The following is a 10,974-nucleotide window of genomic DNA, read 5'->3' on the forward strand; positions in this document are numbered from 1 at the left end:
AACTCAAATGTTCAAGGTGATGGAAGGTAACAAACAACTGAATGATAAAGAACAGCTCAGAATTTAAAGATCAGTCTTATTTGCATGTCAATATGTTTCAGATAAACATGCAAACAGGAGTGTCTAAGCCAGTGAAGTGCTCCCTTCAAATGGGACCACGGAGCCCACACTGTGAAGAGCTGCCCTGACGGGCCCTGAAACCCAGCGCCTGGTCTGTGCCAGTGGATGGCAAGGTTCTCCTAGAAAAATCCTGGCTCTAGGAAAATGGAGAAGTTTGGAGGCAAGTAAACAGAAACCAAGAATTCAGCAAAGCACAAATGCACATAAAAATTTTAAGCTACAAGAACACCCCTCAATTTTAAAACCTAACCTATCTGAAGTTCAGAAAAGCTACAGATGTGTGTGTGTGTGTGTGTGTGCGTGTGCGCGCGTGTTTAAAAAAGGAAGTAAATGTACTTGTCAGAAATTGAGAATCCAACACAACTGTCCAAGTGGTACTTCATTCTTACAGACCTCCGAAAACCACCTGGGGTACATCTCTATTTTAGAAAGCTCAAGTCTAATGTGAGACAATACAAAAAGCTGAGGGGTTGGGGGTGGGGGCGCGGAACAGGAAAGAATCACTCCACCTGACACAAATATGCAATTTTTTATTTTAAAGTGCTTTCATATGCTTTCCGTTTTTCATTTCGCCTACCCAACAGCTCTACAGTGAAAGCAGGGTCTCAATTCTGTTAAAGAACAATAATGAAACTAAAGCTTAGAATGAAAGAAAACTAACTAACTTTTATGAGAACCCAATATCTGTCCAGGGCTCTGCCAGATATTTGTACAAAAGGAATTTCATCTGAGTTTCCCCTTGGCGGCATGAAGCAGGTAGTCTCCTTAGAGACAAATAAGCTGGGAATGGTTATCTGCTTGCCTAGAGCCACACGGCTAGTAAGTGATGAAGCCAGGATCCAAGGTCCTACACAGTCCCCTTGAATACTGTTTCTTATAATTAAGAAAATTTATTATCTCCATTTAAAAGAGAAAGAGAAATAAGCAGCTTCTCAAACTCCCTATGTTTTCTCAGAATGTTGTCCATTTTAACGTCAGATACAGACCTCCTCAATTAGTTTATTCTTTTTATTTATTAGGTTCTACTGAGTGGTTCTTTTTTTAGGGAGAAAATAGCAAACAGCTGTTCAAGAATTCCTGCCATCATTTTAGAGCTACAGAACTGACTTTGATCAGAAGCGTCTAAAGTTAAAAGGGGCACACACAAATATTTCGGGCCAACATTTAAATTCTACTCTTTGTTTCTAAAAAGCTAAAAAGGCAGGCTAGCAGTATTGAGCTGAAATGATTTATGAAAAAAGTTTTAATCTATTAAAATAGCCTTTAATTTAACCTCCTGAGGCCAGACCTTGACAGCACCATTTATCATTCAAGTTAAATAAAACACAGAAAGGGCTACGCAGAGTGGACATAAATACTATTTCAGAAACTTCGCTAATAAAAGGAGCCAAAAGCAACACTGATAAGGAAAAAGAAACACTGGCTTATTTTTAAAAAGCTGAGTGAACTTGTGAAATTCCCTCTCATTCTGGTTCAAGCTGCAGCTGCTTAAGAGGGAGTTAATACAGCTCCGGGCAAACACATCCCCCGTCTGCTTTTAAATGGCCAATTAAATTTTATTTAGGTACCACCACCATTAGTCCCCTTATGTGCACTTCGAGCAAAATAAAAAAACAAAGTAGCACTGAAACTCATGTCGGCCTTCTGATATCACTGTAATCAGACGAAGGGAACGACCCCACTGCCAGGGCTGGGTAATTCCAGCGGGAGTGAGAAGCAGGACACTTACAAGGAAGGAAGACATATTTTCCTCCAAGACCTTTAGTTAAATGTATATCTCACCCCTTCAAGGACAAAAAAGAAAAAAGGCTTTGGGTGGCTTTTCAAAAAGGGCACATTCCCAAGGATGGCTGAAATAGAAATAAAAAGGGACACAAAATTCATTCAAAATAAATAAGACAGAGAAAAGGAAGGTGATTCCCTCAAGACACAGTTGCCATGCCTGAGCACACGCCCAGCCCGAAGCCTGCAGCCTCACTCAGCGAGGTCCACACCACACACACACACACACACACACACACACACACACACACACCCTCTCCCCCCGCCCCCCGCCCCCCCCCCCCCGCTTTTTACTTCTGCTTTGTCCTTCTTTCTGGGCTCAAGCTTATGAAGACAGCTTTAGAATTCTACAACCATTTAAGACCTTTCCCAGAATCGCAAAGGCCTTGGAAGAACAAACTCTCAACTGATGTCAAGCCCAGGTTTCAGTAACAAAGAAATGAAATGACTGTTTTCATTTCAAAAGGTAAAAAAATGAAATAAATGTTTAATCGTTCCAGGGCTAACAGTATGAGACTCCTAATTGGGTCTCAGAGAGAGCACAGGCAATTTTGCCGCCAGTAAAAAACCTTTGCAGTCTCTTATTATGACATGCAAACTAATTATTTCTCTTAAAAATTTTAGATGTCTGTTTTCGACAAACTTATTTCCTACTACTAATGTGTTTTCTAGAAATAATTCTTTCACTCTTCTATCTCCCATTGTCAAGTGGCATATAGTTCAATCCAATTTAGTTCAGTGAAATTTATGCAAGTTACCTCAAACACACACATTAAATCTTGACATTTCCTGATGCCCTGTAACATACTATATATAGATCATAGCATGCCTATTCAACTTCACCACATATTCTTTTTAGCCCTTACCAGGTACACAATAACTACTGTCTGATCAAGTGGGCGGCCGGGGGGCGGGGGGTATTTTTAAATTAAAAATCCCTTTTCTCACTGTACCATCTGCCTAGGGAATTAACACAGTTATGAAAAGTTAAACAATTCATCAACAAAAATGTCAACACAGGGTCCCAACTTTCAAAAAAAATAGGAGAAAAAAAGTCTTTAATATTATTTGGACCAAGCACCTCATTTTGCAGATGAGAAAACTAAGTCTCAGCAGGGATATTAAGAAACTAATTAGGGAGAGAGACAAGATTAGAAGCTATGACTCAAAGTCTAATTAGAGGTACAGACAAGTCCTTTGAGAAAAGTGGCCCCAGCAAGAGCTAGGGTACGCGGGAAGCTGGACATTTGCTGGGATTTCGAACAATTTGTTAGAAGTGGAGGACGGTGGTGTTTAGAATGGGGAAAAACCCAGAGCAGCACAGAGGGGAGAATGTGGTGACCTTACCTTTAGGAGCTAGTCTGAAAAGACCCAACGGGGTGAGACAGTGGAAGCCCACAGGATCTTATAAGAGGCAGTCACTCAGTGCAGGGAAAGCAGACAGGGTCATGCAGGCTTGGTTCCAGTCCCAGTCCTATCTTAGCTCTGCAAACAGGAGGAAGTGACTACAAGCTCTTCCCATGGGTTCCCTCATGTCAATGCGAAGACAGCAGCAACCACTTCTCATAAGGTGTGAGAGTTAAATGCCTGAGCAGGTGCAGGCAGCTGGTTACAGGTATCAGGTGTCTGCTGGGTCTGGGCTCCGTTCAGGTGTAGGATCCAATGATAAATAAGAACAGAAGAGGACTTACTATCCCCCCACCCCCAACCCCCAGAGCTTACATTCTGCCTGTGAGAAGCCAAAAATAAGCACACAAACAAAGAAGAGAATTTTTTGGCATGAGATGTTCATGTAGAAGGTAAAACACTCAGGACAGAGGTAGAGAGATGATGGAAGCAGTTCCCGCAGCTGAGATGTCTACGGCAGAGCCTCAATGAGTGCTCACTGCCGTCTCCCAGCCTCTCCAACTCAGAAGTCCATACTTTAACCTCAGGCAGCTGGGAGCTATAAATGTTTCTGAGTAAAGCGATGACGAGACACAAATGCAAAAACGGCACCCTGATTGTTTCCTGGGATGGCGAGGACTGATGTCGAGTTCTTTCTGCCACCACTAACGCTGTAGTACTGCTTCCCCACCTCTGTCCGCCTGCCTGTACCAGGCCACTCCTTACTCTTCAACAAAGACTAGGAGTCTCCTTGTTACACGTGAGCATCTTTCCCAGCCATTCTCACCAAGGCTGCTCAAAAGAACCAAAAGATGGCTGTTTTATTTCCTCCGCTCTTCTCAGCTCTTCCTAGGGTGACCTTGCTAAATGAAAACACATAAACTGAATAAACACTTGGAGAAGAAACCATCTGCTTCATTCTAAAAACATCAGCAGGAACAGTGTGTGTTTACCAGTGGGATCATGAGGACAAGACACATAAAACCTTCTCAGGGACCTTAAGAAGAGATGATACTGGCACAGGAGTGGAAGGGTGTCATTAACCCCTTTAGTTCCAAAAGAGTTGGTTGGTTTTATAACCTCTATTTGGAAGAGTAAGCTGTATATTATAAGCCACAGGGTGAGGCTTATTTGCACAGTATTTTCCACATAAAGATGATAAAACTAAGAATTTACTATAAATTTCTTTCGACTTTCAACTCTGCAGAGGAAATACCTAAAAAGACTCCAAGTTCAAGAGCAAAGGCAGTGGTGGAACTGACAGAGTGGAAAAGTCTGATGCTCACTGCCGAGGCCTTTCAAAAGGTTAAACTCTTAAATAATTTTTTTAAAGGATATAAATAGTGATGGAGGCAACCATAAAGAGTATGGTTTGGTTATTCGTGCCAAGAAGTGTTTAAAGAATTTGCATTTACAATGATGACTTTGCCTGCATCCATGCTCTACAACAAAAGTAATAAGGCCCAGGAAATTCAATCCCCAAAGCAAGACATGATTCAGAGAAGAATGTTTCTAAAGGGAAACTGTAATGCCTTCTGGCCACGTGCCCTGCTCATCTGCGTGACAAATGTGAGTGAGCAAAGAGAATTCACTCTCTTGGACACCCACTCAAAGGAGGGATCACATGTGGGTGAGGGGGACACTTCCGGGAGTCAGACCCTTGGCCTTAATGAATTCACAGCAGAAAGTTTTGGAGCAAGGTTTTCAAACAGTCATGGGGACCTGGGTCTCTTCAATCCTGTGTCACTCTGTTCCAATCCTGAGTACAGAGACTGAGTCACCATGACCGGCCTGATGCCTTCCAGCTGCATGAAGGCCTGGCTGTTTCTGTTCTTACAGAGCACAAGGTAGCAATTTAGAATCAGCTTAGTCAATAAAAATGCTGATTATGTGCCTTTCTACAGGCAGTTATAGAAAACATCTGTTGCCCATTGGTTGAGAAGGAACATTCTTACCAAACTAGAAAAAAAAAAATAAAATATGAATGGATGAGACATGTGAAAAACTAATAGTGACATTAAATATTCTTACAAATAAATTCATTCTAACATTCAATCAGCAAACATTTAACAAGCATCTACTATATGTCAGATGCTGTGCTCGCTACTAGAGATGAGACAAGGTCCTTGCAGTGAGAGGGCAAATGGACATCAATACCACTAATTATACTGTATTAAGCTCTTAGTATATGCCAAGATTTGCGCCAAACACTTTATTTGTATCAGCTCTTTTTTATTCTCATAAAATGAGGTAGGGTTTATTATCAGCCTCATTTTACAGGGGAGAAAATAGATACAGTGATTAAGTACCTTGTTCAAGGTGATCAGTGAAGTACGAGAAGCTGGAATTTGAACCGAGTCTGACTCCACCCTAACAGGGATATGATAGGTGTAAGAGCAAAGAGGTCTGAAGAACGGAAGAAAAAGCCCCAGCCACTGCCTCAAGGAGTTAGCATCTGGGTACAACTGACAGGGCCTTTAAGGATGCATAGGAGCTTGTGGGGTAGAGGAGGATGAGGATGGTTCTTTCCAGGCAGAGGAGTTACAAATACAAAGCACGGACAACAGAAATCATTAAGTAAAATAATTTAAAAAGATGAAAATGTATTTCTACTCCTATTAGGCAGAGCACTCCTCTACTGTTCCTAAATAGTAGCTAGGAACAGAGATTTGATGGTCTTTGGTTTAGGGAAACTAAAGAACTGCAACTGAATACCGTACAATGCTTCCTGTAGTTTGTGCACACAGCAGCAGCATTTGATAGCTCCCAGTCCAAACCACATATGGGAACACTATTTAATAGAATGTGTTTGCTAGAGACTTGGGCTCAGAAGTCCTTAACAGTAAAAAACAAACAAACAAACAAAACCCTGAAATACTAAAACTAAATACCTCACCAAACCAGTCTGGCAATGAAGAAAAAAAATTCCAGGGTGGGGAGTGGGGTGGACAGGACGATGACAGGTTCCAAAAGGTCTAATTCAAACAGGCTAGCAGGTGTGCTCAATTTTTACAATTTCAGCAGATCAACAACAGCTTTGTTCACCAAAATATGAAGATGTTCCCAAGGCCTTGATAGATATGAATTCCAAAACAAGAAAATTAGAAAGATACAAAAATTGTTTGCAATGTGCAATAAATTGGTGGCTTTAAACACAGCTATTCTGGAGTTTATCTTTCACTTAATGATAATTCACACTCTGAACAATATTCTTTGAAATGAATATAATTTAGTGAATCATATCACATAAACAATTAAATGATGGGGTATAGGCATTAATGCCAACTTAAATTTCAGCCGTTCTAGCCAATCAGAAAAACAGATGGATAGTCTCCACTTTAAAAACAGGTTATATTCCCAAAGTTTGTTTCTAAGTTGGCTCTTCGAAATTCGAATTATTTTTTTTTCCCCCACAATGTTAGATGCGGTATTTAGTACCCAAGACAGAACACGGAAAACTAAATCCAAAATGTGCTAAGAATTCCATAGACGCTAATCCGTGATAAGGGATAATGATTCTTAAGGAAAGTACAGTCAGTTCTAGAGAGCCAGACACACATATCTGACTCTCCCTGTCTAGGAAGCGAGAAATCCTCCGTCTGCGCATATTGGTGCAGAATTCCTCTAGCAGGAGTTCTTTGAGGAGGATGGGGAGAAAGATGAGGGAGGGGCTCTGAGGAAAACAGAATCATGGGGTGTAGGGCTCCAACCCATGGAAAAGTTCCCTCTTCTCTGCTTGGCTCCCAGACATCCCTTTTTTCCCCCTAGGCCCCAGGGACGATGGGCCTCTTCAATCCTAGGGCTGCCTCACTGTGGGCTTGGATCAGGCTTTTTCTACACTCCCACTCCCCACCCACAAACGTGGTCATCAACTTCTCTCCTGACATGAGAACACCCGTACAAATCTTTGATGATTTTCTGAGGATTTTTCTTGCCAGTACCTTCGAGAAGTGGCACACATGCACACACATGCAGAGAACTGACTGTGATAAGCAAATGAAACTGAGATCCAGCCATAAGACCACAATTCCCTCCGATTAGAATATATATCATACAAATGCACATACATACATATTTGTATATGGAAAGTTACAATAAAATTCAAGTGATGTGCCCTCTGATATCACTATATAGGCAGTTCATGCATAAATCTAAAAACTGGATAGCTCCAAACCAGATCAGAGGAGAACTAGGGGGTGCAGAGGTGCAGAAAACACAGACCCCTCTTCCTGCCACCTCGTGTCACTGAAACATGAATGAGATGAACCTCCCTATGCCAAAGGCTGCCCACACACTTGAGTTTATGGATACATCCCCAACTTACTGGAACTTCAAATGCCTCCTGGGTGTCATCCAGCATCTGGATTTTGATGGACATGAGTTTTCCTGAAGGAGTTGGGGGCGGCTTCTGTCCATGTTCCAAGGTACTGATCCCCGAATTCTCCTGGGCCCCCAGTCGTGATCCTGGAGTTGGCCTCTGCTCTATTTCTCCCATGATGAAGGCAGATTATAGAATATCTGCAGGAAGCAGTGAGAAAGAAAAATACATCAGAAGAGGAGACTCATTTAAACCACCTAAGTAACATTTGTTGTCTTCTACCCTCCATCGTGGGGACGTCCCTGAACCACACCGGGCTCTCCACCATCTGCACAGGAATCACAGGGTGAGGCTTCAGTTCACTCACTAGCAATGTCACCTTTAGTCACTCAAGGTATGCAAATATTTGTGCATATTTTATTCTTATGCATATTTTTACATATTTTATCCTTTTTCTAGCTTTACAGTCAGGTCTTCATTATTCATACTATAGATTCAGTAGTGCTCAACATATTATTCAGTGTCTACAATGAGCCAAACACTATTTTTTACACATTTCAAGTCTGGCAGAAAGATAATGAACAGTGCTTAAGCCATATCACTGGCATCCGTTAATTACATTTATGGACACATTAACATACTAAATAATGTGAGTATTATAAAGATAGATAAAACGTACTCTGTGGCTCCCAAGCGTATAATCTGCTTGAGGGAACTAAACATACACTCACACAAGCGACATAAGGTAGGGTCTTTTCTCTTGGTACCTTCCACTTGCTTCTACGACAAGAACCACCACCCCCTGCTTCACCTCATGAGTTATCTCCATTTCCCCAAACCATTCTACATATTACAGTATCAACAGTTATTTTCCTAAAAACAAAACATAACCATCTTTCCTCTCCAAATACGTCACTTTTCTCATACCACACCCCAGTTCCCACTGTCCTGTTCCTGCCTCTGTCTTGGTCCAGGTCTCCACATGTGTGGTTCTGTCTGGTCGAATGCTCTGCACTCAGTCTCCACCTGGAAACATCTACCACTGCTTTCAAACTCAGATCAAATGTCTCAACCCCGACACCTGGGCAAAGCTCAGGTGCTACTCTTCCCTTTGCTCATGACCCTGTCAAACCTCAGCATCGGGGTCAATCCCACCTGCGTTTGCCTGTTTACCTCCTCCATGACATCATGATAACCCTGAAGTAGAAACCAAGTCTAGAATGTTCCTTGAACCTCAGCACCTACCTGGACACAATGGCTGGCACAGAAGAGAGTTCAGTAATGGCTGCTTGATGACTAGACCAATCAGCCAGTACATTTGTACTATGGCCGATATATGATGTGTCATCAGAGCACAAAGAAATGAGATTTCAGTGCGAGATGAAATGGTTGGTTAAAAAGAGGGAGGAGGGCTTCCGTCATGGAGAAGGTGGGAACTCAATTTAGTCTCAGACATTGGATAATACTTGGAAGGAGACAAAAATACACAGAAGGCATTCCAGAAATGCCGAAAGTACCAACAAAGCCATGGGACAGAAATAAGATGGTATCTGGGAAGAAGGGTGAGAATTTATGTTGACGAGTTAAAGACGCATTTGGAAAATAGGCTAGAATCAGACTTTAAAGGACCTTATATGCCTGGCTGAGAAATATGGTCTTTACACTCTATAGGAGATAGGGAGCCAGTCGAGTAAGGATAATGATACAAAAAAATTAGAATCTTAGAAAAATTAATCTGAAGATGATATATACTATGCACTGCCAAAAGAGACGGGATGGCATCCAGTTCCAAAGCTATTGCAACAATTTGTGCTTTACATAACTTGGAAAGTGACAATGGAAATGAAAGGGTGAAGTTATAAAACCCACTTTTTCTGCAATGAACTTAGGCGTATATATATCTTTACAAATAAATGTTTTCAAATTTTTTTGGTTAGATACCCAGAAGGGGGATTGCTGGGTCATATGGTAACTCAACTCTTAATTGTTTGAGGACCCTCCATACTGTCCTTCCATAGCAGCTGTACCAATGTGCATTCCCACCAGCAATATACGAGGCTTCCTTTTTCTCCAACACTTACTGTCTTCTTGATAACAGCTATTCTAACAGGTGTAAGGTGGTATCTCATTGTGGTTTTGATTTGCATCTCCCTAATAGCTAATGAAGTTGGGGATCTTTTCATCTATCTGCAAGCCATCTGTATGTCTTCCTGGAGAAGTGTGTGTTCAGGTCCTCTGCCTGTTTTTCAACTGGACTGTTTTTTGTTGGTGAGTTACATGAGTTCTTTCTATATTTTGGATATTAACTCCTCATTGGAGGTGTTATTTGCAAATACTCCTCCCATTGCAGTATTATTCACGGCGCCCAAGACATGAAAACAACCAAAGTGTCCTTTGACAGATGACTTGATAAAGATGATGTGGTACATACGCACAGTGGAATACTACTCGGACATTAAAAAAGATGAAATACTGCCATTTGCAACAACATGGATCGATCTTGAGAATATCACGCTAAGTTAAAAAAGTCAGAGGGAAAAAGTCAAGACCCATAATATTTCACTTATAAATGGGATATAAAAAACTGAAATTAACAAACAGAAAAGACATACAGACAAAATCTCAAACACATACAACAGTATGGTGGTTACCAGAGGGAAACAGAAGTGGGTAAAGGGTGTCAAATACAGGGTGGTGGAAGACTCGACTTTGGGTGGTGAACACGCAACTCAGTATATAGATGATGTATTACTGAACTGTACGCTTGAAATCTATGTAATTTTATTAACCAATGTCACCCAATAAAATTAATAAAATTTTTAAAAACCACTTTAGTGGAAAAACTAACCCGATGTTGTAAATGGTTAGCTACTAAAGAAATAAAAGTATAATAACGGTCAGAAAGTCTTAAATCAGAGCAGAAGGGAGGATGTGGAGGGGAAGGTGTGAGTTTGGGGACACTAGGGTTATAAAAGGACATCCAGCAGGCTGTGGGGGAGGTGGAGCTGGATATGGGCTATGGGTTCAGAGTCCATCTCACTACGCAAGTGAAAACCAAGATGAGAATAAATGAAAGTGGGGGATATGAAGCCAAAAAGGCAAAAAGAATAAACGTGCCCAGTCATGAGGTTTGTTACGTGTTGAATTGTGTTCTCCCATTCCCAAATTTATGTTGAAGCCATAACCCCCAGCATCTCACACCGTGACTGAGTTTGGAGAGTCTTAAAAGAGGCGATTCAATTAAAATAAGGCCATTAAGATGGGCTGTAATCCAATCTGACTGTTATCCTTTCAAGGAAATTTGTACAGAGACACCAGGGATGTGCGAACACAGAGGAAAGACTATGTGAGGACACAGTGAGAAGACA

General features: G+C 41.4%; 1 protein-coding gene across 2 annotated transcripts in view; it reads right to left on the reverse strand.

The window, feature by feature from the left end:
• FARP1 (FERM, ARH/RhoGEF and pleckstrin domain protein 1) overlaps window positions 1–10,974 on the reverse strand; it is a 280,577-nt gene that overhangs the window by 211,924 nt on the left and 57,679 nt on the right. For both annotated transcript variants that reach the window (XM_011363222.2, XM_023532430.1), the window contains exon 2: window positions 7,613–7,806. In XM_011363222.2, the coding sequence (XP_011361524.1) occupies window positions 7,613–7,783 (171 nt within the window). In that variant the 5' untranslated portion in view covers window positions 7,784–7,806. The remainder of the gene's footprint in view (window positions 1–7,612; window positions 7,807–10,974) is intronic.

This window comes from Pteropus vampyrus, unplaced genomic scaffold (genome assembly GCF_000151845.1).
Source record: "Pteropus vampyrus isolate Shadow unplaced genomic scaffold, Pvam_2.0 Scaffold83, whole genome shotgun sequence".
Taxonomy (NCBI): domain Eukaryota; kingdom Metazoa; phylum Chordata; class Mammalia; order Chiroptera; family Pteropodidae; genus Pteropus; species Pteropus vampyrus.